The sequence below is a fragment of the Haplochromis burtoni genome, unplaced genomic scaffold, assembly GCF_018398535.1.
Source record: "Haplochromis burtoni strain Fernald_Lab_line unplaced genomic scaffold, NCSU_Asbu1 Contig_60, whole genome shotgun sequence".
Taxonomy (NCBI): domain Eukaryota; kingdom Metazoa; phylum Chordata; class Actinopteri; order Cichliformes; family Cichlidae; genus Haplochromis; species Haplochromis burtoni.
The window spans coordinates 1,816,922-1,844,564 of NW_024582421.1; the positions used below are offsets into that span (position 1 = coordinate 1,816,922).

Below are 27,643 nucleotides of genomic sequence, written 5' to 3' on the forward strand. Positions count from 1 at the left end.
TCTTTCTTTCTTTCTTTCTTTCTTTCTTTCTTTCTTTCTTTCTTTCTTTCTTTCTTTCTTTCTTTCTTTCTTTCTTTCTTTCTTTCTTTTTAATTATCTCATTACATTTTTCATTTCAGGGTATTTAAAAAAAGAAGCTTTAGTGAGGTATTTTTGGCATGCCGCTTGGAAAATGACGTTGAGAATAACATACAAGAAAAACAATCTTCTGACTTATTTTGTGTTAAATGGTCATGATTTTAACAGTTAGTGAGTTACACATTGAATGGTTTGTACTATGTGCGCCCAGAGGACTGAAGGAGCAGTGTAGGAGCTATTGTATATGTGCTTACTGTTGTGTGACCTTGATGATAGTGTGGCCTTACATAACTCCCCAAATACTGATGGTCTGGCTTTAATTAACCCACCGAATGTGCACTGACGGGATGAACCGGACAGTTAAACTCAATTTCTAATGTCATTTTGCCTCTGCACCTATTTTGTTGCAGTCACCCCACATCATGCAGCAGCGTGGCCGAGATCATGTCCGTGCTTTTCTTTCATTCCATGAAATACCGACCCGAAGACCCACGTAACCCCAACAATGACCGGTTTGTCCTCTCTAAGGTAATGCGCACACATCCATAATGGTTGAAGACGTTTTCAAAAGCATCAACACACAGAGTCAAATAATATGCATGTGCTCTAGTGTATATATATATGATTTTTATATAGTATGTGTCTAAATAACTCACTCATATAAGGCTCTAGCATATATATATCACAATGCTACAAAATTAGTGCAGTCATCTGTGTTCCCTCTGTTCAGTTATCTGATCAATGAGCTCTGAAAACTTTGCCTCCTCAGGGTCATGCAGCCCCGGTGCTGTATGCTGTGTGGGCAGAGACGGGCTACCTGAAGGAGAATGAGCTTCTCAACCTCCGCAAGGTCGACTCAATCCTGGAGGGACACCCTGTGCCGGTGAGGCAACATTGAAACCTGCAAGAAGTTTAAGACTTTGAGAGTCACTACCATGAATCAGGAATATTTTAAAACCTTTATGCTGCCTTTCATGGTTTCCTTTCATGCTTTCTTTGGAGTTGAGAGAGAAGTATTTGTCGTGTTTTCACACTGAAGTTGATGTTTCACACTGCACTAAACACACACGAACAGAGTGAGATATATTGAAAAGTTAAGTAAAATCTTATATATGTTATGCTTCCCGACTTTTCTGTTAAATACTGCATAGTTTATGGACAAGTGTTTGTGAATAGGAACATTACAGTATCCTTGCTGCACACGAGACGTGGACACGCTTCCACAGATAACAGCAAAGCATCTGTAGGCAGAGACAGCGAGACAACGCTGCGCCTGTGTGACAGAGATGCTTTGTCGTCTGCTGCAAACATCAGTGACACTTTGTCCACATTAACCCAGAAATTGGCGCACTGTAACATCCAGACCATAGCTGCTGTTCCAACAGTTCCACTGCTGCTGCTTTTATGATCCATTTAGAAATGAAAAACAATCCATCTGCTGTTGCTTGCTTAGCTCGAGCTGGAGTGAGTAATGTGCATCTTTTTTATGTGTGCGTGGATGCAGAAGCAGCAGTTTGTGGATGTGGCCACGGGATCTCTTGGTCAGGGGCTGGGAGCCGCGTGTGGAATGGCTTACACTGGAAAATTCTTTGACAAGGCCAGGTAACACAAACAAAGTCACACTCACGCGTATAAACACAATCATTTTGGTGGGGGGCGTGCACATTTCTGCAGAAGTGCAGCAGCCCAGTTTGCATCTGCAAACATTAAGATGGACTGTATGAAATTATGCATGACATAATGTACGCTGCAGCGAGCTGCACAGACATGTGACATTTCTGCCTGGAGCTTGGGAATAAAACGCTCTCTGACAGGCTTGGTCTGTGCTGACATTTAGGCAGTCACTTAGAGCTTATGAGAGGCGACCTTCATCCTGTTTTACCTTCACATCAGGATTAATGGGGCTGGATGAAATCAGTGGCAGTGAGCTCAGAGTTGAATGCATGTAAAAAGTTTTATGTTTGTTAAAACAGTGTACTATTTTTTTTCAATTTCTTTCAACATTATTCTTCACAATTCAAATGTAGTTTCATCTCAGTGTTTTGACAGCAATGCAGCTCCTACTCAGCTGAATTTCAGCTGATTGAACTCGCTCCACGTTTGTCTCCTTTGTTCTTGCGTGGTCTGGAAAATACCCGGCCGTTTCTGTCTGACAATAGATGTTTAGAGCCGTGTAGCCTGTAGCATGCTGGATTCACGTTTTCAAAATTTGTTATGATTTTCTATTTATTGTTTTTACGCATCCGAGCTGAAACCTGACTTTCAGGATGATATTTGGTACATTTGATTGCGAGCCGAGCAGAATGTGATTGCTTGAAAGGCAGCTTTGGGTTTTTTTTTTTTTTGCTGTTTTGCAGGGAGTGCTGCACTTGCACTCTGTGTTGGCTGTCCTTCATATCTCTCTCACTCTCTTTGCATTCTATGTGCACTCAATTATTTCTGCTCTAATAATCACACACGCAAAAGCACAGTTCTCCCTCATCTTCCTGCCTCACCCATTTCCCTCACCACCTCTTAAAAAAATGATGAAATCTTATATTGTGCTGCTATCTACCTGGGCTCCACTGTGCATTCAGACAATAATAATGCATGGACCATGTGTGTTTGCATGGTGCATGCAGTAACAACACACATAACAACAACTACTGGCTGCCGGCTGCATCACTGGTTTCATAATATGATCTGAGCCCAGAACCTTTGAATAGCAACTGCATCAATGCCACTTGTGGATATTCTCACACAATAACCTGCAGGATCAAGTAAGGAAAGCATGTGTGTGAGAGGTATCACCTTGTCTAAGTCTGTTATTCACACCTACAAACACTGGATGAAGGAAGGTGTAACACACACACCTTCTAAGGGAATCCAACTACAGGAGTAAAGGGATTACTCCTGTAGTTGGACCACTTATATTACTTGCAGACTACTGTGAACACGAGCGGATATGTGTGTCTTAGAATATGTTTCGATGATCACCACCTGGAGCTTTTATCACTGAGTTTTACATTTTTGACCCCCTGTTTGAGGACTCTCGAGGCTGTTTGTTTTGGGTCATTGTCATATTTCAGCGTTAGTTTGGAAATGCAGACTACCTCCCTGATGTTGTGTAATTCACAACAATCTATCTCGTGTTAACTGAGAAATAAACATACAGACAGTTGATTACATAATTTCAAGGAAAGATGCACTACAGAATAGCATGTGATTCGGTTATGTTCAAAGATTTTGTAACATTTCATCAAGGTTAATAAACAGCTTTTTGCTCTTTCTTTCTTTGTATTACTGTAGGGTCTTTACCTTACAATATAAAGCACCTTGAACTAACTGTTATTGTGTTTGAATTTAAATTTGAATACTATCCGTTTATACGCTTTATTGGTTTTTCCGTTGTCCTTTCCCTTCAATCTAAAGTCTCTACCTCTTTTCTCTCCAGTCCCACCTCTGTGGAATTCCCCTCTTCTTCCTTTCTTTGTGTGTCGTGTGGTTTTTTTGGGTTTTTTCCTCTGTGGTCGGAGTTGGAATGCGTGGTGTAATTCGCCGTGTCTCGGCCTATCTTCCAGTTTTAATGAGAACGTGTCTATTTGACTGGAAAGCTGTCAGGAGTTGTTACGCCACAGAAGCAGCTACTGAGGATGATCAGAGCGTGGTGGGGATAAGGATTGGGGGAGGGATCTGTTTTTGTCTGTCTGTGTGTTTAGGTGTCATGGTCAGCTGTGACATCATGCCCCATAGGGGGGCATCAGATGATGGGAGGACGTGAAAGGACAGGAAAACGGAGCTGATATGAAAAATAACTAATTTCTCTTTCCCCGTCTCTGTTTGTAGCTATCGGGTGTTCTGCCTGTTGGGTGACGGAGAGCTGTCAGAAGGCTCGGTGTGGGAGGCCATGGCCTTCGCCTCATACTACCAGCTAGACAACTTGGTAGCCATCTTGGACATTAACCGACTGGGTCAGAGTGACCCGACTCCCCTGCAGCACCATGTGGAGAAATACCAGCGGCGCTGCGAGTCCTTTGGGTGAGCCAGGGGGAAGTCAAAAACTATCTGAGTGGGTTATTTAGTGCTTCAGTAGCTGCTTAAGGAGTCATTCCAAGAACAGTTAAACAAACTCAGCTTCAGTCATTTATTTATAAAATAAGATGCACCTGTTCTTTAATTAATATGTAAGATTTGCTGCTCAAAATTAGTTTTTTATATTTTGACTCGCGCATAAGCACATGTAATGTTTGACTTGTCTGTTTCCCCAGCTGGCACGCCATTATAGTAGATGGCCACAGTGTGGAGGAGTTGTGTAAGGTGCTGAGTCAACCACGCCACCAGCCACTTGCCATTATCGCCAAGACCATCAAGGGCAAGGGCATCCCAGGTATAGCAACTATGCAGACAGTGGTTCAGAGTGCTCAAATATCAGTATTTTGTACTGTAATGAGCACCAGTTTCCTCTTCCTACTGAATAAATAAAGGTTGTTTAATCATTCCTTAAAGCATGCAGATAAATTGTTAAGTTTTACTGCTTAACATTTAAGATGTTTTTAAAAAGTGCTCTAAAATCCTTTTTTTTTTTAAAGACTGGGTAAAATGTGGCATCTGACTGGGAATATTAGATCTGTCTGAAGTTTTCTGAACTGCCCCAAGCACCCACTGTGAGTGCACAGAGGCCATAATCCAGGTAGCGCTTCGGTGCTTTAGCTGCTGCTGCTCCATAATCCCTCAGAATGTGTAGGATACACTCCCTACAACAGCCCATTGTACTTGTGTTGTGATAAGCTAAGTTGGAGTGTGTGCGACCGACCGCATGTGTTTGTTGGGGAGAAAGAGACGGTTGTTATAAGAGGGTCTTTGTGTACAGAAGAGTGGACCAGAAATCTTCAGTGTTGTTGCAACCCTGTGGCCTCTTGGCCTTAACCCTTGACCTCTGCTACAGGCTGATGTGACCCACTGGTGTGGAACATTGTTATGAGTGTGACAGCATGTGCACCTGCATGAATGTGGAAGGCATACGCTTGCAAGACGTGGACAAATTGGTTCCGTTAAAGAAAGAAAACTGAACAATGGTCGCTTAAATAACTTGAAACTGACAAAAGTAACAATAAATAGAAATGTACTGAAAATTAACACATTTAAAAGGTCAAGGTACGTCAGTGTCAGGTAACACCGTTCTTTGCTGTCTGAGCTAAAGTGGTTTTAATGAAAGTTGACCGAGGAGGACACCACTGCTGAAAACAAATCATTTGTAATTTGTCAAAATGCGTATTAATGAGTCATGAAATTTCAAGACTATGGCGGCATGAGCCAAATGTGCTGCCCAGCATCAGGTAGCTTATGGATTCTCTGACAGGATAATGAACCAAATCACTCAGCCGAAAAGACCCAGTGTTCTGAAGTGACCCAAAACCTGCTGAACATCTGTTGAAGATGCAATGCAATGCAAAGCGATGCAATTTTTGTGAGTCTTTAAGACTTCAACAGTGTGTTTTTCCCTAAATAAATAAATTGCATTTTTATGTTGGGTTCATGCATGATTAGCCCAGTGCTGACCTATCCGGCGTGTACCCTACCTTGAGGGTCTTGTGACAAGAAGAAGAAGATGGATAGATCAAAATATTTAAATGTTAAACTTTGATTAGGTGTTTGAAAGATCACTTGCTTCTTTTGGTCAAAAGAATAGATGTTCAGCGGATACTTGGGCGCGTCTGTGTCTTTCAGCGGCTGAGGATAAAATGGGCTGGCATGGTAAACCCCTGCCCAAGGACATGGCAGAGAGCGTGATCAAGGAGCTGCAGAACCGTATCATCAACTGCAACAAGCGCCTCTATCCTGCTCCCCCCAATGAGGACACATCCCCTGTTAGCCTCCGCAACATCCGCATGCCGAGTGCACCCAGCTACAAACCTGGAGATAAGGTAGGATCAGTGGTAGCAGACAATCCACCCTCACTTGTCTTTAAAAGTCATTTTTACCTGTTCATAACATTAGATCAAAGAAGTAAATAAAATCTTTTTTCTATTTTTTTAAATAAAAACTTGAGCCGAGCGTACTTTATTGAATCTGTTTTCTCCCCGTGTGATCAGATCGCTACAAGGAAGGCGTACGGCATAGCTCTGGCCAAGCTGGGGCGTTACAACGAGCGAGTGGTGGTTCTGGATGGAGACACCAAGAACTCCACCTTCTCTGAGCTCTTTAAAAATGAACACCCCAACCGTTACGTGGAATGCTACATTGCAGAGCAAAACATGGTGAGGATGGTTCACAGCAAGAGAGCTGGAGAAAGTTTCACAGGTGAAGCTAAAGTGTGAAGAAGTATGAGAAGGCCAGCACGTTACTAAAACAAAATAGACTAAAGATTCAAACGCTGCTGTATAGAGTGGTAAAAGATGTCCATCAGCACCTGACTGAAGCTATAACATGCACACAAAGTGTTTTGCATAAGGTTTTTCCACTTATCTTTTATTTTCCATTGGGGCACAGTTTGCTTACCAGATGTTTTTGATGTCCTTCGAGGAGCCTTAACGTCAAACGTCCAATGTTTACTGTTCCTGATCATTATCAACCATTTCTTGGATCCTTCCAGGAAACAATTTTCACCAGTTTTCTTAATGAAGAAATGCATCATCGTAATGCAACGTAATATTCAGTATACTCTGTAGCACCTTCACAAAGGTGATGACCTATGCTGCATCTATGCTAGCAGCTCTGTGAGACTCTACTTTATTCACACTAATTACAAAGTGTATTGGAAACTGTAACTATATAGTGCTCGACTTCTTTAAAGCAAAAAAACAAACAAAACATAGATATAAAATATGCTGAACTGCATTACTTTCTTAACGCCTCTCATCTCTCCTGCAGGTGAGCGTGGCGATTGGTTGTGCTGTACGAGACCGTAACGTGGTGTTCGCCAGCACCTTCGCCACCTTCTTTACCCGCGCTTATGACCAGCTCCGCATGGCCGCCATCTCCGAGAGTAACATCAACCTCTGTGGCTCCCACTGCGGTGTCTCCATCGGTCAGTTACCATCTTCCCTTTTGTGTTATGTCTTCACCGTTGTGAAGAGTGCACAGCATTTGGTTTATTATCATTTCACACCCCACAGTTAATACTGAAAGGACAGATTCCACTGAGCAAACCAGTCACAGCAGCCATATTTTTCTCAAGTTTAGTTTGGGACACTTTTGATTTTGGATCGAATCTGCCCACTGAATCCTCATTGGACTTGTAGTGGTGAAAAATATGAAGTTACTGTTTTTGCATGTTGCTCCTGTTCCAGTATCGCGGCACTGGTTTGAAGCTCTCTTCCTTTTTTAATTGGTTTTGATCCCCATAAATACTAAACCTTTGCTTCCATCTTCCTGTGTGTTATTGTGTTGTTCACATTCTCTCCTGGTATCAGCACTCCTCCTGTCCTTCCTCTCTGTCTCTGCGTCATGGAGGTGATGACAGAGCAGACTGAATCTCTGTCACCTCTTCCTCCCCCTCCTCTTTCTTCTTCTCCTCCTCCTCTTCAGGTACACTGCATGTCCACCTTTGCAGACTGAATGACATTGTCTGTTTCTTGTTGCTGAGGTGTGTGTTTGTGCATATTTAGGTGAGGATGGACCCTCTCAGATGGGTCTGGAGGATCTGGCCATGTTCAGAGCCATTCCTGCAGCTACTGTCTTCTACCCAAGTGACGGTGTTTCCACTGAGAAAGCTGTGGAGCTTGCCGCCAACACAAAGGTACTCGTAATGATTTTTGATAACAGGAAAAAGAAAGAAAAATATGAAGTACTTAAGATTATGTATGTTAAAAGCAACGATTCATTTTGATGCTTTCTGATTTGTTCTAGGGTTTGTGTTTTATCCGGACAAGCCGCCCAGAGAACAACATCATTTACAACTGCAACGAAGACTTCCATGTCGGACAGGCTAAGGTTTGTTGCTGCATTTTAATCAAAATGTTGCTCTATGCTCTAATTAAAATCTGTTTATTGTTCTAATTTTGCTGATCTGTTTAGACTCTGTGCACATTTTCTTCTGGAGTAGAAACAAACAAAGACAAATGTAGAGTTTCCCTTCGCATACAGGTTGTATATAAAACCAATGATGATTATGTGACTGTGGTTGGAGCGGGAGTGACCCTCCATGAGGCTCTGTCTGCTGCTGAAATGCTGAAGAAAGGTATGAAGAAATAAAAAAAAAAAAGATAAAGCTGACCTGTGATATAAAACCGTGCAAAAACTATTTTTCTTTTTGTAATTACATTTTTAAAGACACTGTTTCATATTCAACTTCCTCTTTTGCCGTTCAGAGAGAATAAACATTCGTGTGATCGATCCATTCACCATCAAACCCCTGGACTCCAAGACCATCATCGACAATGCCAGAGCCACCAGAGGACGCATTATCACAGTGGAGGACCACTACTATGAAGGTGAGGAGTCTGCACAGCGCCCCCAAGTGAAAATGAACGAATTCTGTATATAAAAGATGGCCAGAAGCTCTGTGTTGAAAATAAAAAGCAAGCGCAATAAACCTGGTCTATTAGCCAGCAGGGGGCACCATCTCTGTGTGGGAAAACGATGCTAAGGAGTCTGCGAAGAAGAAAAATGATTGCTGCTTACTTCATTTAGGAGCACAGTAAAAGTTTTCATGATCGGTTTGTTGTCTGAACTACTGGTTCAGTGTATTTTTTAATGCAGCATGAGATTCATTTTGTTGTTTTTGGGGGGGAGGGTTCCGTTTAAAGTCAAATAGACAATAAAGTGGGTATCATATAGGGTGTGGGCTCCTGGTGTCTGGCACGTTTCTCAGCCAGGTCTGCCTCACACTCACCCGGGGATGCTCAGGATGTCTTCTGAACATCTCCAGGTGAGGTGTTATAGGCATGCTCTACTGAGAGGGGACACCGGGACACAGAGACATCACACCTCTTGCTCGCCTTCCCCACAGAAGAGCTGGAGGAAGAAAAGATTTGTCAGTGGAAGGTCTGGCAACACTGCCTGGGCTGCTGGCTGGCTGGTTGGATGGAAACGGCAAACATGTCAAAGCCAAGGATTAAAAAATGAATGGGTATCACAATGGTTACATCAATCTATTAAAGACGGTCTACAGAAAATAATTTCAAGACAACAAAATAATTTAGGGGCAGGACTCTCTCTCTGTATACTCTCTAATGGTTTCCTGACCTCACTACCGTCCTGTCAATAAAGGCTAAAAGCCAAAACTAAATACATTAAAACAAAAAAACACAACTTAATCCAAGAAGTTGTATATTTTCTTCTACACAAAATTGGAAAAAAAGAAATTTGTAAATCTAAACGAGTATCTGAATTTAAAATTAGTTTGCAAGGTGTTGCAATAAAACTTCTATATGTAGAATATTTATTATTATATCTAAAATATGCTGATTATTTTTTGACCGTTTTATATTCCTGTTTGGTCAAAGTCACATTAGTCTGGCAGCAGCAGGAGAGATTTAAGTAACAGGCATACGAGGGATTGTTATGCAGCTGCTTGCGTGTCTGCGCTGCTTGTGTATCAACTCATGAATAAAAAAGCCCTGAGCAGCTAAGGACAGACGTCTGTGTACAGACGGAGAAGCTCTTAGGTGGAGAGAGAAGAAGGCCCTGAGGAAGGGAGGAAAAGATAGAAGTATGGGATACGGAACGTCACAGAGAACTAAGGTGCATGTTGTAGCGGTAAAGAGAGAGGCGTACGCTAAGGAAAATGTAAAACAGATATTTTTTAAAAATGTTTGTTGGGGGGAGGGAGGGAGGACAGAGGGTGGAAGTGGAAGAGCCTGTCAGGATTTCTTAATTTCATCTACGGCCTTTGGGCTCTCAGTGACCTACATACAGTACCAGCATGGCAAAAAATAAAAAATAAACAAGCATCCAATTTTTGCTTTTTCCTTTGTCTCCTCTCAGCCACTGTGTGTGTTTCTGTGAGCCTAAATTTAGCGGTTTGTTTTTCCTTCTTTGAGAGAGCTTCTGTCTGTGAAAGAGACAGCACCCATTTCATTGCACACACTTTAAAATTCAGATATATATAATAGGTTGTATGCAACTTGAAATCTTAAAGATTGTGGCCTGTCCAGGTAGGCCAGAGATGTTTTAGTTCAATAAAGTGCAGTGACTTTTTCCGTCAGGTACCTCTTAATGGCCAGCATAAAAAAGGAAGCAACTGCATGTATTACTTACACACCTGACTATATTCAGCCTTCAGATCGCATTCCTAAAGGGGATGAACGTGTGACAGGAGAGGAGTGAGAAAACAGAGGGAGGGTGGCGCCAGTCCTGTCAGCACACATTACATCTCTGCTGAGCGTAATCGCTCATGGAGGTGTAGATAGATTAAATATGACAGAAGGGTGAAAGACACTCGGAAAGATGGCGAGCAACTTAGAAACTTGATATTTGGACGAACTACCCGTTAATCGATAGTCTTGTCTGCTCTGTATTCTGATTCCTCAGGTGGTCTAGGTGAAGCAGTGTGTTCGGCGGTGGTGAATGAGACCGGCTTCACCGTCCACCGCCTGGCAGTCTCCCAAGTGCCCCGGAGCGGTAAGCCCCACGAGCTACTCCGAATCTTTGGCATAGACCGTGACGGCATCGCTCAAGCGGTCCGTAAGATGCTCAGCAGCTCAGCCAACGCCAAGTAGGAAGGCTGCAGGAGTGACAGCAGCGGGAACAACATGGTAACTGACTCCGTGGTTAACCGGTTACCTCCACGGAGGCACCAAACAAACAAAGTAAACCAACATGGGGGGAGGGATAGCACGACTGGCCCACTCACGCTCTCCTCCTCATAAACCAATTGGAGGCATTCGTTTAAAGCAAAACAAAAAAAAGAAGGTAACATGATTTCTCTCTGTCATCAATGTTGTCTGACACCCCCGCCCCAGAATTTTACCCTATCACTTTGTGAGTTCAGTAAACACACTTCCTACCCCTTAAACTCACCCATCCCCACACCTCCACCCTCTAGTTCCTTCCTACCTCTCAGAGAAAGTTCTGGTGCTGCTGTAGTGTCTCAGTGAAAGCAGTGAACGTGGTTTGGAGTGACGTCAAGTCTTTATCGTTTTTTCTGTGGAACCCCCTCTCACTTCTTGGGCTCAGCGATATGAGCGTCTGCACCCAGTACAACTTTGTAAAGTCCCACCCGACATGAGCAAAGCAGGGTGTGGGGAAACTCTGGTTTGGTCTGTTTTGAGCACTGACTGTTTTTAACCTGTTTTGACTTGGATAGGACTGTTTCACACCAATAAAGGGATGGTTACTTCACGGTACTTGTGTCTGAGGTCTTTCTTGAGGGTTTCGGTGATGGCACGAAGCAGGCATCACAAGCATATTTTAAGTTTGAAGTAAAAATCCTCCTGTTTTCTTATCTGCAAGTGGCAAATTCAATCACACAGTGAAGTATTTCAAGCCAACTAGTGTGACCAATAAATGCAGAAATATCAGGTTAATAAATGGAATAGAGTCAATTATTTCAGATGGATTGATGTCGCTAAGCAGGATTTTGTGTCCATCTGTCTGAACTCTCACTGTCTGATTCAGTTTCCCAAATTGCCCTGCAATGATGCTTTGTATTAAACATAATATGAGGAAAAAAACAGGATCTCAGTATTGGTCTTACTCCTGTCCTGTCTAAATTTGTTCTTCTTTCACTTCTCTTTCCCCTCTTCCTGTTAAAAAGGAGTTCTTCCTTCCCACTGTCACCAAGTGCCTTTTCATATGGGATCAGGAATTGCTGGGTCTTTCTGAGACTGTTGTGATTTAGTGCTTTATTAAAGTGAATTACCATCACTGTCATACTTTAATACAAGAAAACCATCATTAATTTTATTAGCAATAGCCCTGCTGTTACTGCTATGAAAATGTATTTTCTGTTTAAGTTTGTATGTGCGTTAATTTGCTGAATAGTGGTCACTGTGGCCTCAAGCAATCAAATAATTGCTTTAAACTAAATCTTTCAATTATGAAGCAGTCAAATTAAAGTGTTCTGGTGACTGGCTGTAGGATCACACAAGCACACAGCTACTGTGTATCATCTATATTTAATGTGCGTTAATAATTTAACAGCCCATTGAAAGATTTAAGCTGGCTGGCTTATATATGTACAAGATGACAGATTAAAGGAAAAATGTGGTGTTTCCCCAGAACAGCTTTGGGTTGATTCTACAAGACTACTGGAGTGATGGAGCATCAGCGTCATCTAATGTGACGTGAGGATGTGTCGCATGTTTTCATGCTTCTTAAAGCATTAGATAAGCCATTTGCCCTATGGATGAGGGTGAAGAGAGCGCTCCTATTATGGGGTTGTTGATTTGTGGTGAGTTTATCCTCTAAGTGGACCTAAACCATGGCAGAAAAATGCAGCCCACAGCATAAAGGAACTATCAGAGTGCGGCTGCCAAACATTTGGGGGTTTTTTTGTTGCATGAGATATTGTTAGATGCTTATATAACATATAGAAGTACGTTTTTTATAAACTTAATTCAGATTTACCCATAACTGTAATAAAGTCATTAAACTATGAAATTTAGATTGTAAGAAAGATTAAGCAGCAGCTGAGCATTAACACTGGATGACACGCAGACAACAAAGATTTAATTTAGCCTTCTTGAAAAAAAACCCATCTCAATGCACAGCTGGCTGCTGGCAGAGCCCGCGGGCACGCCACTGCAACCCCCTCTGACCTCTGCTCCATAGCTGCTGGGTGACCTCTCGTTTGGGGCTCTACTCAGCTTTTCCCAGGAGGGTGGCACGGTTCCCCCCCTTTTGGTGGTCCTCCTCGGGTCCTTGTACTCTGGGGCCTCTGGATATCTGGAGCCTGGATCTCCTCCATACCTGCTTCATACCCTGGGGGACGGGGCTATGGCTCCCCACACTCCCTAGCAGATCGTTACATGGAGAAACCTTTGGAATACAAGCATGCTGATCCACACAGGTGTGCACACGGGTGTTCACAGACGCAGACTACAGCTTTCTTGGCTGCTGCCTCAAAGCACATTGTGCGCTGTCTATCTTGCATGCTGCACAATATCGTTTAATATTTAGTATCTACTGTTATCTACTGCTAGCTAGTTTATTGTGATAGTGCTGTTTTTATTATGTTGCTCTTTTTTTGTTTGCTTTCTCTTCTGTTTTTTTTTCTCCATACAGGTGATCCAGGTGTTTTGTTTGTTTTTCTTTCTTTCTTCCCCCCTTTCTCACCGTCTATTCTCCCCTCTGGTTGTCTTTCTTTCCCTCTCTTTCTTTCATTCTTTCTCCCTGTCCTATCCCCCAGTCATGTCTGTCCCGTTTGTAGCAACCGAAAACAAACTAAATACATAATTATAATAAAGGTCAATCAAATGGACCAATATGGCAAGGCCATGATGATCCACTTGGTAAAATAAATCCGCTTGGCATCTTTCTTGGCCTTAAGACAACAATTCTGATGGCTAAAGATCCAAACGGGACACACACAAAAAAAAAATCAACATCTCAAAATCTGAACATGACCATGTCCACACTTCTTGCTTACATCATATTTAAAATGAGTTTTCAAAAGTTTTTTCTTTGAATTTTCAAAATTCAAAGTTCAAAAACACACAAAAATGTATAATATACATTCTTTCTGTATTATTCAAATAAATACTGAGTTTAAGTGATTTCCAACACACTGCCTATTTATACCAACACTTTATTGTATCCTAACCTATAGATTCAAAATTAAAATGCCTGAAGAAGACATCTGTGATCAGTGTAATATTAATCGAGTACATAAATAAGTGTTATTTTGGATAAAGAGTTCTTGAACCCACAAACACTGAATGCAAGTTTTGCTTTGGTGTTAATAAGACAATAAGATCCTCCCCGTCCTCGTACCTGACTTCAATCCTACACTGAATTTCAGGACCTCATCACCTTTGGCCTCCTATAGCGCCGCACGACTCTGTCTGGTGTTTGAGATGGACAGAGTGTGTCACCTGGGGGTGTGTGAGGGAGCAAAGTGAAACGCACTGACAGACTGCGTGCGTGCAAGTACAGTATGTGGCTGTATGTTTACACTCTCCACACACTGTAGGTGCTGTGGCTGCACACAGGCTGGCTGTTTCTCTCTGGAACGCTGTCGTACTGTTGACCACAGGCGGTCGCCTCCTGTCACATTAGATTGCTGCTTCTTGAGCACCTTCAAAACACACATGCGAAATACATGCAAAATAAAATTCAGTCATGCAGCGCACACACAGATTATTCACAGGGATTTTACAATAATTATGCCCTAACTCTTCAAACACCACAAACACAGAATTTCATCATCCTTCATACAAAAGCAGCACACTCTGTCTTTTTTTCCTTATTTTTTTATTGCTTCACATTGACATTCGTGAACGTGATAGACATCCGAAAGAAAAAAAAGATCATTTAGTAAGAAGAGAAATGAGAAAGTCAACCGAAAAGATGAAAACATAAAATAACATTATCGCACTCCCGTATTCGTCTTCCCTGTCATTAGTCTTTCCAGGTACATGACAAAAACATCGTTCAAAATATTTTGAAAAAAGAAAATGTGCATACACGTAAGCATAATTCCCCATACATTTCTGATGAAAATCGGGATTTGTATGAATTTTGTTGACAAGAAATAACAGAGTTATCCATCACCTGGTTACTTCTTCCACTGCTAAATTTGCAATAAGTATTTATCTTTTATTATAAAGTCCAAATGATAGAGCTCGTTGATTAATAACATGCTTTTGTCTTAAATTCATTTAGTACAACAGTGCTCCAGGTTACCCTACATCCTTACACATCACTGAACACCACACCCTGTGAGTAAATAGAATATGTTACATACATTCATATATTTTGGTCCTATGTTCATTGCAAGATGCAACTTTAGCTTTATTTTAATTTACTAAAGCTAATGGAAAAATACATTTATTTTAAGGAGATACAAAAAGAGAAATTTCTCTGAATGTTTAAGGCTTAAGGACACACTTGACACTTGAATGTATAACTGAGTATCTCAGTGCGACTGCATTCAAAGAGAAGCTTCTTAAAACACATTATTCCAAATAAAGGGGTTCTTAGGTTGCTTTTTGGGGGGTGGAGGTTTTTAAAAGTCAAAGAAAAAATTCATTAAAAACACCAAAATAAATTGCTTTTTTTTCTCTTTTCCATGTGCTGTGGGAGACCTTTCTATTCCCTCGTATTTCCTCCTCCTCTGCAGCGATCTGTCACATCCAGTTAGTCAGTCCCCCCCGCCCTCTTTAGTTCCTGTACTCGTCCCCACAGTCCCCGATGATCGCCATGAGGTCCCTGGAGCGTTGTGTCACTGCTTCGATGGCGGAGAGATCTTCAGCCGTCAGCTGCAGGTCAGAGCTGCAGCTTCGCAGGCTGTCACTGATGTGCTGCCCCGCCCCTGCGACGCCTAGCCGGCAACCCACAATGACTCCACCCACTGCAGGCCGGTCCAGCACGTAACGCATCGCCACGCTGGCTATTGAGGAGTTACGTCTCTTAGCTACCGTCTCCAAGGTGTCGAGGAGATCTTGGAAAAGACTCCAGCCACCCCAAGTGTTGATCATGTTCTTGTACTTGGAAAGGGAGGCGGTGTAGAGCTCCACCCTAGATATAGGCTCCACCTTTCTGAGATAGCGTTCAGAGAGCAGACCGCCAGCTGCACCAAGAAAGAATGGATGCAAGTGAAATGTAGGGGGGGGGGGCGGATGAAGGAGTTAAAAGTGTCAGGGTGGAGAGAGGGGAGAAGAGGGAGGACAGATGGGGCGGAAGGATGGAGATAAGTAAGAAACAGTAGGGAAAACATGAAGGGAGGGGAGAAGTGATGGAGGAAAAGAGGCGTACATGGAGACCATAGTGGTTAGGAGGAGGATGGGATGCAGAGGGGGGGAAAGTTAGCAGAAAATAGAAGGTGGGAGGGGAAAAAATGAAAGCAAGGGAGAGAGAAAGAGGATGTGTCGTCATGTCATCTGACTCCATCTCAGAAACCCACCATTTTACAGTCCCACACAACAATATTAATGCACAACTCGCACGACTAAAGATGAAGTAACGTCTACTGAAGAGAGACTGAAGTCGAATATTGCTAATGTAAGATGACTGCATGCAAATAAAGGAGTTATATCTCACCGAGCGTGCCGTAAGTGAGGAGCTTAATGTTGTTGGCGACACAGAACTGCTCCATCCTGGCTGCAGGTCGCTGGTCAATCACCGAGTACTGAACCTGCACAGACGGCCACATTAAACACAAAGAGAAGAGGAAGACTATCCTAAATGTGATGGAGCAGTGTTCTCACACATAGAGGGATGTGTTACCTGGTTGCTGGAAATGCGGATGCCTTTGCTGGTGATCTCTTCCAACCTCTGTGTGTCAAAGTTAGTGAGGGCGAGCTCACCTGAGGAAAAAATAGTCAGATTCTTAACTTGTGTGTCTGGGAACCAGCACACCTCTGGTACTGTAGTCAAGATTTAATGCAATGCAATAACAACACACATTAGTCAAGATTTGTTGTTAAGAGTCAAAACCAAATCTGTGTGTATGTGTTTTTCTATCTATATCAAAGTGCACGCTGATATTAAACCATGATTAGCCACCAAAAGAGTCTAATTCTTGTGTTTATATACATTTATGTTGTTCTCCTCAGTTTCTCCCAGAGTGCAAAGCAATTTTTTGTCATTCATTTTTGTCACTCATAAAATCTTATGAGTTTATATTATAATCATATGTTGTCCGTTCATTTATAAATTGTGCATTTAGTAGTACAGCGCACATACGTATGACTCCTTCCTGCTGCAGGTCAGAGAGGTGACCCAGTGCCTCCAGATATCTCTTGTCCCCATAGTCCCACCAGTGAAACTGAACACAGTCCAGGGTGTCCACCTGCATTCGAGTCATGGACCGCTGCAACGCCTTCTCCACCACCTGCAAGAACAGAGAGAGTTCAGCTGATTTCTTCTCCCAGAAACATCAAAAAATGTCAAAGCTGAGTGCTGGATTTTATGGACTGATACTAGAATCAAACCTAACTGTATCTATTTCAAGCCATTCGTAGAGATAAAGACAGAAAAGAAATACTGGCGAGGTTATGATTTGATTCTTAATAAAGACATGCACTGCTCTCTAGTGGATAAAACCGGTCTCACTGTTAAAAGCACAGCAGACTGAGCATTGCTGAGTGGCTCACCTTGCGCTCCATCAGTCCAGGTCTTGGTACATATTTAGTCAAACCCTGCAGAGCTGGGCTGAGACTCCCAGAGGATTTGGACTTCAGCTAAAGATCAAACAAAGATAAAAGTTGAAAAAACACCAGTGACTGAGCGGGGTTACATTTTACAGCTAGACTGAACACACTAATTCTGAATTAAGGGTGGAAGAGTTAAATAGTATATGTGGATGGGTTTTCTTTATATGGGGTTTCCGATCATCTGCACATTATTCCAGGTGAACGGCTGACAAAGGCTGATACCATCAGACTGCCACAACACATCAGCGGATATTGCATCAACTGACCTAAGTGCACACACTGGCACTGGTGAGTGTAGGAGTGTCTTAAAGTGCACACCAAGTATCTGCACCTCTGTGAATAACCAATGCTAAAAAAATATCACCACTTTCTGCTGTGACACAAAACTTTTCCCATGTGCGGGACTAATACTGGTTTATTTAATCTCTTATCTTTAAATTCTGATGTAATTGTGTTTTCCTACAAAATACTTGGCAAGGTCCTGTCAAGATCTCCCAAGGCAAGGTCGTTATTTACTGTCAAATAAGTCATTCTCAGCATATGACAGAAAATTACACAGGTTTCTGTCTCGAAATCAGGAACCCTGCTCTACCCTTTCTGCTCTCTGTAGTTCATCTTTTCCTTGTTAATTTCACACATACAAACACGCTGCGGTACATCACTCCAACTGCAACCGTGTAGACATCAGATTTTAAACATCACAGTAGTAAGAGTCCCCCATCCCTCCTCAATCAAGTTTAATTTACCTGTATTGATATCTTCCAGCACACTGAATAAAGCTGGCAAATGGTTGGCAAAACTGAGGTTTCTTCAAATTTAATGGCTTTTTTCTTCCCATTGTTGTCAAGCGGTTGCTCATAAGGGATTGTGTAATTGCTGGGGTTTCTTTCTGATATTGTAGGGTGTTTATTATACTGTATGGTCTTCCCCTCACCCCAAAAAAGTCTGGTTCTGTCTGCAGTTTCTTCCAGTTCAAAGGGAGATTTCCTTCACACTCTCACCAAGTGGTCATACAGGGTCATTTTATTCTTGGGGTTTCTTTCTAATATTTTAGAGCCTTTACCTTACAATATAAAGTGGTTTGAAGTAACTGCTGTGGTGATTTGGCGATGTGTAAGTAATACTGAATTCAGTATATACACACTTACCTGGCTGTTAAACTGTCCAAAGATTTCCTCTGCAGGCCCGTAAATGTCTGCCATGTCGAATGTGGTTAAACCAGCATCTACATACTCCTGCATGGCCTCAACTAGACATGAAAGGAAAGAGGAAAGCAGAGAAAAGGAGGAAAGTAGCACAGATAAGGCGACGCGTGGTGGAGCTTAGAGTAGTGTGAATCATTTCTAGTGTATCAGTCCAGCTTTAATTATCATCCTTAGTTTGCCCAGATACGTTTTTAGCTATTATTGTTTATTTATCCCAGAACAATTAAAATAGACCAACAGTACAACTCCACATGAGGGCTTCATTTATTGTAGGATTATTGTATTAAACTGCACTGTAACTGTACCTAATAAATTCACTGAATGAATGAAGCATACGAAAATAAAATAAAAATCAAGACACCTAGCTATTTTTTTAAGTTATAGCTACCCGGGGTTTACTGTTCACCTGCCCTGACTTTATCCACCGCTCCGTGCGCCCCGGACACCTGCCACATCCCGTTCAGGACCCGGCAGATCTCCAAACCTCCGGACAGTGTCACTTTGGGTAACGAGGACATTCTGCTGTCAGGGCCGAGGGAGAAGCTGCTGGAGGCGGCCTGCTGTCTTACTTTTTCCCCAGTTGTAAATAAAAGAAAGAGGAAAACTTTAATAAGTGTCCTTGCTGGGAGCGGTGTCGTGCATTAACCGGTACTAATACATTCGTGTTCAAGTGACTTACTCCGTGTACGCCAAAAGACCTGCTGGACTCAAAGCCGGCACGCAGCACTGCAGGTCACCGCTTATCGCCGTCAAATTGAAACATTTATCAGTTACAAAAGAGTTTGGTAACAGTTACAAAACACACCACTGTTTCCACCAATAGCTGACGCTGTTTTACCGGAAATAAAAATCACTCTACAGACAGGCTGGCTGCTGATTGCTGCCCCCTGCTGGATAATTCAGGAGGGGACTAAAATACCTGAAAACATCTCTCGAAAACAAGCAACACCAATAACACACAGATGAGACGCAGTAAAAATAAAAAGTATCTTTACTTTTCAGTTACATCTCAGTTAGAAATCAACAGCACTGTTCATCCAGACGAACTGTGCAGCAGTCCAATTTTAAATTTCACTCTGCAGTTTCTGCCCCCTTCTTTTTTTTCTTCCTCTTCCTCCTCTTCTTATTGTTGGGTTTGCTGCCAGTCTGTCCTCCTACAGGTGTTGGTCTGTCCTCTGTCTCTGAAGCTTCACAGTCTTCTTCTGAAGCTGCAGGTCTCTTCTCAGAGGAAGGCAGATTGCGTGGCTTCACCTCTGGGCCGCTGTGACGGAGTAAAGAGCAAGAGTCAACCTACTCATCTAAAAACACTACAGGAAACTTCCGCAGTACTACTGTTGAGAGAAACATTAAAATAATAAGTTGCATAGCCACTTTGATCAGGTAATCATGTTTTATCCCAAAACAAAGATTTGAACAGATCTAGACAGTGTTACAGTAGAATTAAACTAAAAGAAAAAATTACTGACAAATTCAATGTTTTTATGAGCAGACAGGGAACAAATACAGAAAGTCAAATATAATAGACACAACTAAAAACTATTTAGCTAAACACACTGTTAGCTAACCATACAGATGTGTGCGCACACCTGCATGGCCATAACTCAATGTAACAGCTGGTGTTAAGGTTATTTTTGTAAGTTTACATGACACTCAAGTATTCACCTTATCTGAACAGCCAGTTCCTGGTTTGTATTTCCAGGCTCGCTGTGTTTCTCCAGCAGGGCCACGAAGAAACCGTGCGTGAGGGTCTTGGCAGTGCTGGCACGCAGACACTGTGGGAGGGGCTCCAGGCCTCGCTCAGGCCACTCAGCCAACAGAGGAACCAGTCTGGACGGGGAGACACGAAAGGATTTGAATAACACTTCTAACAACCAGTTTGGCATAAATAACATACCTCAGGGAGCAAAACCCCAACACTGAACACCTGAACTTTTGTTGCATTTTTTTAACATGTTTTGAGTTTGTAAAAGCTACCTCAGCCTGCATCTCTACACTTACAAACAAAACTGTAACACCCCCCATTACATATGTATTATGGATAATTGAAATTATTTCACTGTCGCTAACTGCACTTTGTCACAGTCCTCATTTAATGAAAATCTTAAATCTTGTGCCGTCAGTGTCATTGCATAGTCCTGAAAATGGTCTCACACACCTGTAATGTCTAATTTTATTGACAACACTACAATGCAGTACTGCTACTATAACATGCATGTGTGTCAAGGTGGAGAGATCACAGAAAAATTAAAAAAAATCTCCAGGTTTCATCGTCTAGACAGCTAAATAAGAATAGAATGCTTTAAAATGATAAATAAACAGTCTGAATGTCTTCAGGCTGTTGCTACCTGAAGCCAGGGTTCTGCTGCAGACAGGCAGCTACCACTTCCTCATTCTCCTGTTTGTGGATGGAGCAGGTGGAGTAGACCAGGCGCTTCAGGCTGGGAAACCTGAGAGCGTGGTTAAGGCAGCGCAGCTGGAAGGAGGCCAAAGAGGCCAGACGAGCCTGCTCCTTCTCCTGGTCAGCAGAGGTGTTGTCCTGGAGGCACACCATACCTGAACCCCATCACACACAGATTACAATGCTTTTTTGGTTGTTGTTGTTTTTTTTACTATAATTAAGCTGTTTGTTTCTTTAATTCCACACTGGGACTGTGATTCTTGCTTATACTTGTGAAACGCAGCAAAGTTTTGCAGTATTTGCTTGAACTTGAGAGAGGAAGGATGGATCTGTGATGCCTAAACGGGTTTCTATTCCAGTTTCTACTCTGGACACCCACATCTGTGACTAACGTTTGTTACATAAACAACAAATTCAATGTTTAAAAATGAAATAAATATGATACATTTTGCATTCAAAGTAAACTAAAGTGTGATAAATTGAAGATACATATGCACAGATGTTATAAAGAACGCTACTGCAGTCATACAAACACAGGGATAACTGGTCACTCTACCTGAACCACTGCAGGAGGGATCGAGCAGGATGTACTCAACATCCTTATACTGCGGGTTATCGGGGTCCACCTTCAGGAAGTCCTGGTTGGCCAGCTGCTGACAGGTGACCCCTGCACGGAGCAGGAGCGTTGACATGGTGGCCAAGCGCTTTCCATCCAAATCAAAAGCAAACAGCCTACCCTTGTTCTTCATGATGGCTGCCAGCTGGCTGGTTTTGTTGCCGGGTGCGGCACAGGCATCAATGATGTGGCTACCAGGTGGAGGACTAAGGAGATGAGCGGGGAGGCAGCTGGCTTTGTCCTGCAGAACTATGTGGCCTGCTTTGTACAGGAAGTGGTCATGGAAGTCAGTTTTAGGAGAGAAGACCAGCAGCTCTGGCAGGTGCAGGTCACTCAAAAAGTATCTGTCTTTCAGGGATAAGTCTTCCAGCCTGGAAGCCTTCCCCAGGTAGGAGAAGCCATCCCTCTTCAGGTAGTCCACAACATCCTCCACAGTGGTCTTCAGAGTGTTCACACGTACATATCTGGGCAACTGGTCTCCAGCGGGGTGCTTGACACTGCAAGGAAGCAGGTCTTCATTCCTGCTTACCTTCTGCTTCACCTTCATGCGAGCCAACTCCGCCTGCAGTCTGGAGCGATGCTTCATCATCATGGCCTTCCAGGATCCGCCACACTTCAGCCCCTGGCCTATCAACAGGTCGTACACGAGCACCTTAGCCAGGGGCATCTTTAGCTTGGTATGCCTGAGTAGCTTGGTGGACTCGATGATCTCCTGCAGGACGGAGGAAAACTTCTGGGTCTCACAAACCAGAGCGAACAGCTGTTTGATGTTCTTGAATTGACTGTCGTAAACCAGAGTTTTCAAAGCCCCCTGTTTACCCTCGACCTTCTCCATGATCTCTGCTGCTTTCAGGTACAGAGCCATGGCGAAAGAGGGGTTTTTTCCCTACTGCGCTCAAACACTCCTTTTCTTTCTTTAGTTCTGAGCAGGAAACAACGAGCGAGTTTATTTGAGCTCTGTAAAAGCAGCTTCTTCTATACTTTTCCTCCGTGCACACGTGAGAGGAGAGGTCACGACACCGGAAGTACTCGTTGACGCACTGTTTTTCTTTTGACGTAAGTAGTAGTAGTAACTGGTGCCGGATCAAAGACAGTAGAAAACGTCTCTATCGCCCTCTGGTGCCTGGCTCCAATGCAAACAAGTTGTCCTCAAATGTTCTTCTCTCCTTGAGATGCTTTAACAGCGTGGCTTGTCATGAATCGCAAGACTTAAGTTGCTGCGGTAGAAAGAAGATCACGAGGTAATTTAATGACATAAATCACTGATGCAGATTTAAAACACTTTTGAACTGAAACATCGCAAACGTGGAAACTATTTTGATAATGCAGTTATATTTTTACTAAATAAGTTGACATGGATTTTATGGAGGCTGTGTGTGCTTTCCAACAGCAAATATCAATGCATGGTCTGAAGAACATATTTATTGATATGAATAGTAGCGATTGACAGGATTCATTTCATTCTAAACATGGAATAAACAGGATAGTTGCAACTTCAATGATGCCACAGACTATAAATCTATTCTGGATTTGGGATACATGATGATGCTCTGTACTGAGTCTGCACAGTAAACTGCACAATAACCAGTTTGCTTTTTGTCTGGGGGTATGGAGTGGAGGTGTGATTTTCCACTATCTTTATTGAATAATACCACATTTTGAATGACAATGATTGGGTCAACTGGCTCCATGTGATTAAAAGACTGTAAAAAAATGCTGAGCATGTTGCTCTTTCTGCTAATAACTTGTTCTTTACTTTAAAAACTTTAGATCAATGTGATGCAGCCTTTTCCTCAAGATTGATAACTAAAGTGTCCCAACTTACCTGAGCCTGAACTCACAGATGGTGTGAGACCTAGTCTAAAAAGGAGAGGAGGACAATCTGGGTTTATCAAAGCAGTGGTGGAGCAGACTGGGACAGAGTTCCACTGATGAAAAAGAGAGTCACGATGGATATTATAAGAATTAAATAAAACAAGATTCAGACCAAAAGATTTGTGATCTACACAATCCAAGCTGATCAACGATAAGCTCAGTATTTTCATTTAATATATTTTTCATCTGCTTGAATGTTTCCTGCTTCACACAGTGCTCAACCTGCTAGATTTTTGTTTGTTATTCATTTATTTTAAATGTCTAATCTTCTCTTTGAATCAAACATTCATACATATATACACTATGTTCATTATAATAAGATACATATATACTGTCAGACACCACTCTGACATTCCATTCATGCTCAGCTGAATATTAAAATGGACAAATATGTGTCATCTCTGCATACGCTATGATCATTATAGAATGACATGAAATATTAAAACTGAGCTTAATCTTCAACATAAGCAGTAGTCATATAAATTCATATACTCTTAAGCACAAATGGTGAAAGTTTTTCTGCAGAATAAGTAGCCTATTAGTTGTATCTGTATTGCGGTGTTCTGATAGTATGGCTTCTTATACTGAAGAAATGGATCTAAATAAATAACTAAATAAATCCTCCAGCACTCGTTATTGTCACCTATTGCTAATGTTTTGACGCTGCTAACCTCTCATACGCTGTAAGAATTTAATTCAACTGTTTATCACAGAAAAAGTGTGACTTGTAGGACACGTAACACTAGCGGGCATAATGTTAGCTTAATAGTCAGCTCAACAGCTGTTGTTAGCTCCGGACAAGTGACTACAACAGCAGCGATGAGCCCCGATGAACGGATCCGGGGGCGGATGGGCTCGTACATAAATGGATCGATCGGGGCGGGATACGGTGGGAAACGACAGATACCTTAAACTTGAAGACAGCCCAAGTAGAAGGATCGCTAAAGTCTGCTAAAAAAAAAATCGCAATGCAAGTTGAACAAACTTGCAAAGACACAATATCAAATTGAACCCATTCTGGTACAAAATGACATCATAATAGACTGTCCTTTGAATGTCACAACGTTCGGCGGTAACGTCACTTGAACTCCTTTGATGACAGTTCTGGGGGCGGAGTCAGATCCTATAAATATCCCCCGAGTACATACCTTGAACCCATAGATCGCTATAGTTCTGAACTAACAGTTTCCACTTGCGAACACTTTGTCTCATTGAGTAGATCATTTTTCAAACACAGAATAACACGTCGTATAAACTAAACTAAATACATTCATTTCAAAATGAGCTCCCTAAGCTACTTTGATATGCAGATGCTCAGAAATGAGATAGAAAATTACAAACAAGCTGAAAAACTTCAGCTTGAGGAAATCCAAGAAAAGAATTGTAGGATTTCAAGTCTTGAGGCATCTTTGAAAGAAGAGCAGGGACTGGTTGCAAAGATGAAAGAGGAGTCCAAAGAAATGCAGGTGCTCAGAAATGAGATAGAAAAGTACAAACAAGCTGAAAAGCTTCAGTTGGAGGAAATCGATGAAAAGAATTGTAAGATTTCAAGTCTTGAGGCATCTTTGAAAGAAGAACAGGAACTGGTTGCAAAGATGACAGAGGAATCCAAAGATGAAAAGATGGAAAAAATGGAAAATGTTTTGCTGGAAACCAAATCCCAGCTAAGGTCCGCAGAGTCACAGAATGTAGATCTCACAAACAAATATGAGGCAAAAATTCGGGCTCTTCATAAGGCAATCAAACACCTTGAAAATAAGTGTGCCACTGAAAAAACGATGCGGGACAAGAAAGAAAAGGAGGTGGAATCTCTGGTTGTCCTTAAAATCAAAAATGAGCAGGAAAAACAAGAACTCAAGATGAAGCTAAGCAAGACGACTGAGGAAAAAAATGAAACACTTAAAGAACTGCAGAAACAAAATGAGCTGCTTCAGACTGAGATTCAGAACAATGAGAAGTACATTCATCGTAATGACTTCCTTGAAAGAAGGATAGACGAGCTTCTTACACTACCTGGGGAGGTGTACTGCCGTCAACAGAAAGTTAAAAGTGTGGAAGAAGAAAAAGAGAAACTACAGGCTGAACTTAAAAAGTGTCAAAGACAAAATGAGGAGTATAAAGCGGGAAAGCGCTGGGCAATAGACGAGAAAAACCAACTGACAAAGAAAAATGATGAACTGAAAGTACGTCTTAGGGAGAAGGAATGTAACAACATAACGTTGAGGAAAGAGTTAAAAGCTAAAGTCCTGGAATCTGAAAGTCAGATAAAGGAGCTGGCAAGGCAACGTTTTACTATCGACCGGCTGGAAAACTGCCTTGAGGTTAAAACTAAGCAAATAATTATATTTGAAAATGAGACGCAGGAGTCTGGGAAGAAAATTTCATCCCAAGAAAATAACATAGCCCGTCTGAAAACTGCTCTTAGCAAAGCAGAAAACGATCTGGAACTGGAGATAAAGAGAAGTGAAAATCTTAGGTCTGATAAAGTGCTCCTTTCTGAGACAAAGTTCTGCATTGAGAACGAACTCTATACAGCTAGAGACACTATAGAGACACTTCAGAATAAAATCAAAGAAAAGGCTCAAGAACTCCAAGAGACAAACGTAGACCTTGCCAATGCTAAGACCAGCTACAATGCTGTAAAGACTGAGCTGGACATTATCAAACTGCAGCAGGCAGAACAAAAGAAAGAACAGGAGAAACAGCTTAGCTCTGCAAATGACAACCTCTTCACAGTGAAGTCAAAGTTGACGCAAACTGTGGAGGACAAAGAAGAGGTTGAGAAAGCTCTGACAAAGTCCAAACACACAGTATTTAAGCTTGAGCAAGTAATAGAAGAACTGGAAACTGACATTGGCATTCAACGACAAAAGAATGCAGTACAGAAAAAAGAAAATGACGATCTGCTGCAACAGCTGAAGGGACTTTATGACACGCTCGGCCGCACTGTGCAAGTCGAGAAAAAAGCCTCCCCAGAGCAGCAAAGAAAGGATGGGGATGAACAAATAGCCCGGAAAAAGGTGAGATTTGACCTGAGTAATGTGGAATACTTTCCATCCAAAGGCGACAATGAGCTGAAAGAACAACAGAAAGAAATTAGAGACCTTAAGGGTAAAATGGGTAACAAGCTTACCACATGTGACAGTAAGCTAAAAGCAGTGCATGGCCTGCTACCTCCTATTTCCACTAGGGCCCGGTCTAAAACTGTAGACAACTCAAAGAAGCAGTCTGAGTCTAGGAGCTCACTCAACCTCAAGTCCACTGTTACTCCCAAGGCAGAAGAAGAAATGTTTCATCCCCATTCACCTGAAATTACTTCCCAGTCAACTCTACGTAGAGTATACAATCCTGGTGCAAAACTACTCAAGCGCCGGCCTTCAGCCAAACCCAAACACATCTAAAAAATCCTCCTACCAGTTCTCACACTGACCCCAAAGAAATAATCAGCTTTTAAGCTGGTTAAAAAATATCTATTTCTTTGTTTCCAAAGTCAAAATAAATCACAAAGAGACAATATTAGAAAAAAAATTTAATACCCGCCCATCCTGAGGGTATATTACATCCGTAACCCAGGAGAGGCTGTATTTGCTATAACATCATAAATGTAAGACAATAAGGACATCTCTGCATGTGTGAGGAAGTGACATGCATTTCATCTATGTCGCTTCATCACCCCCAACCGGTCGAGGTAGATGGCCGCCCCTCACTGAGCCTGGTTCTACTGAAGGTTTCTTCCTATTAAAAGGGAGTTTTTCCTTCCCACTGTCGCCAAGTGCTTGCTCATAGGGGATCTTCGGATTGTTGGGTTTTCTCTGCGTTATTGTAGGGATGTTACCTTGCAATATTATATTGCAAGTTAACATCCCTACAATCTCTGCGTTATTGTAGGGATGTTACCCTAAAGTTCTAAAATTGGCACAAATAAAATTGATGTGAACTGAATTTTTCTTTTGATGTGTACAAGTGGTTGTATTTGAGTACTTTTGATCTGCTTTTATTCACTACTACGCACACACTGGCTTCAAAAATACAAAGTGATGGCAGTCCCCATGAAAAGGGAATTTTGGCTTCATTTTTGTACAGTGGCAGGAAGTGGAGTGAGGTTATTAAAATAGGCTGTTCTCAGCTATTTTTAAAGCTACATTTTAGTTAGTTTTTAGTTAGCGAACCTTTAGTTACTGTGGCCAAATACATATTTCATTTTTTAAAGTAAACACATTCTCAGTCACTCGCA

At 42.0% G+C, this 27,643-nt stretch overlaps 4 protein-coding genes across 8 annotated transcripts in view; 2 read left to right on the forward strand and 2 right to left on the reverse strand.

The window, feature by feature from the left end:
* The window catches only part of LOC102293420 (transketolase), a 12,781-nt gene extending 1,436 nt beyond the window's left edge, over window positions 1-11,345 (forward strand). Inside the window, exons 2-14 of the mRNA XM_005937824.2 lie at window positions 489-606; window positions 848-961; window positions 1,583-1,680; window positions 3,904-4,095; window positions 4,326-4,444; window positions 5,785-5,981; window positions 6,150-6,314; window positions 6,928-7,084; window positions 7,665-7,795; window positions 7,906-7,989; window positions 8,143-8,236; window positions 8,367-8,489; window positions 10,531-11,345. Of these exons, the coding sequence (XP_005937886.1) occupies window positions 489-606; window positions 848-961; window positions 1,583-1,680; window positions 3,904-4,095; window positions 4,326-4,444; window positions 5,785-5,981; window positions 6,150-6,314; window positions 6,928-7,084; window positions 7,665-7,795; window positions 7,906-7,989; window positions 8,143-8,236; window positions 8,367-8,489; window positions 10,531-10,718 (1,780 nt within the window). The 3' untranslated portion in view covers window positions 10,719-11,345. The remainder of the gene's footprint in view (window positions 1-488; window positions 607-847; window positions 962-1,582; window positions 1,681-3,903; window positions 4,096-4,325; window positions 4,445-5,784; window positions 5,982-6,149; window positions 6,315-6,927; window positions 7,085-7,664; window positions 7,796-7,905; window positions 7,990-8,142; window positions 8,237-8,366; window positions 8,490-10,530) is intronic.
* Window positions 11,346-14,279: 2,934 nt separating this feature from the next.
* LOC102292918 (uncharacterized oxidoreductase At1g06690, chloroplastic) lies at window positions 14,280-19,389 on the reverse strand. Of its 4 annotated transcripts, none has more exons than XM_042221090.1 (8): window positions 19,200-19,389; window positions 18,927-19,084; window positions 18,464-18,564; window positions 17,256-17,342; window positions 16,846-16,993; window positions 16,387-16,466; window positions 16,201-16,294; window positions 14,280-15,730 (listed from the first exon to the last, which is right to left on the reverse strand). In XM_042221090.1, exons 2-8 carry the CDS (start codon window positions 19,036-19,038, stop codon window positions 15,321-15,323), a joined length of 1,032 nt encoding a protein of 343 aa, XP_042077024.1. In that variant the 5' UTR covers window positions 19,039-19,084; window positions 19,200-19,389; the 3' UTR covers window positions 14,280-15,320. The 4 variants fall into 4 exon arrangements, with proteins under 4 accessions (XP_042077024.1, XP_042077025.1, XP_005937884.1 ...); XM_005937822.3 differs by having other exon boundaries at window positions 14,281-15,730; window positions 18,927-19,088; XM_042221091.1 differs by lacking the exon at window positions 18,927-19,084.
* A 108-nt stretch (window positions 19,390-19,497) lies between these two features.
* nsun5 (NOP2/Sun RNA methyltransferase 5) lies at window positions 19,498-22,586 on the reverse strand. 2 transcript variants are annotated; one of them, XM_042221089.1, is made up of 5 exons: window positions 21,655-22,586; window positions 21,475-21,585; window positions 20,866-21,073; window positions 20,183-20,347; window positions 19,498-19,781 (listed from the first exon to the last, which is right to left on the reverse strand). In XM_042221089.1, the coding sequence occupies exons 1-5, from the start codon at window positions 22,397-22,399 to the stop codon at window positions 19,592-19,594; spliced, it is 1,419 nt and encodes a 472-aa protein (XP_042077023.1). In that variant the 5' UTR covers window positions 22,400-22,586; the 3' UTR covers window positions 19,498-19,591. The 2 variants fall into 2 exon arrangements, with proteins under 2 accessions (XP_042077023.1, XP_005937883.1); XM_005937821.3 differs by having other exon boundaries at window positions 21,475-22,586.
* Window positions 22,587-23,486: 900 nt separating this feature from the next.
* On the forward strand, window positions 23,487-27,351 carry LOC121814557 (myosin-10-like). The gene has a single exon (XM_042221088.1). It carries the CDS (start codon window positions 24,690-24,692, stop codon window positions 26,808-26,810), a length of 2,121 nt encoding a protein of 706 aa, XP_042077022.1. The 5' UTR covers window positions 23,487-24,689; the 3' UTR covers window positions 26,811-27,351.
* The last annotated feature ends 292 nt before the right edge of the window (window positions 27,352-27,643 follow it).

What these genes read in the sequence shown, in the direction of transcription:
- LOC121814557 (XM_042221088.1), top strand. Translation starts at nt 24,690, where the DNA reads ATGAGCTCCCTAAGCTACTTTGATATGCAGATGCTCAGAAATGAGATA.
- LOC102292918 (XM_042221090.1), bottom strand. Translation starts at nt 19,038, where the DNA reads ATGTCCTCGTTACCCAAAGTGACACTGTCCGGAGGTTTGGAGATCTGC. An exon ending in GCAGCAGGAAGGAGTCATAC is followed by an intron (nt 16,467 to 16,845) that starts GTATGTGCGCTG and finishes TTTTTTCCTCAG; the next exon opens with GTGAGCTCGCCCTCACTAAC. An exon ending in CCTCACTTACGGCACGCTCG is followed by an intron (nt 15,731 to 16,200) that starts GTGAGATATAAC and finishes TTCTTGGTGCAG; the next exon opens with CTGGCGGTCTGCTCTCTGAA.
- nsun5 (XM_005937821.3), bottom strand. Translation starts at nt 22,399, where the DNA reads ATGGCTCTGTACCTGAAAGCAGCAGAGATCATGGAGAAGGTCGAGGGT. An exon ending in TCCCTCCTGCAGTGGTTCAG is followed by an intron (nt 21,074 to 21,474) that starts GTAGAGTGACCA and finishes GATGGGGTTCAG; the next exon opens with GTATGGTGTGCCTCCAGGAC. An exon ending in CAGCAGAACCCTGGCTTCAG is followed by an intron (nt 20,348 to 20,865) that starts GTAGCAACAGCC and finishes CTCCCCGTCCAG; the next exon opens with ACTGGTTCCTCTGTTGGCTG.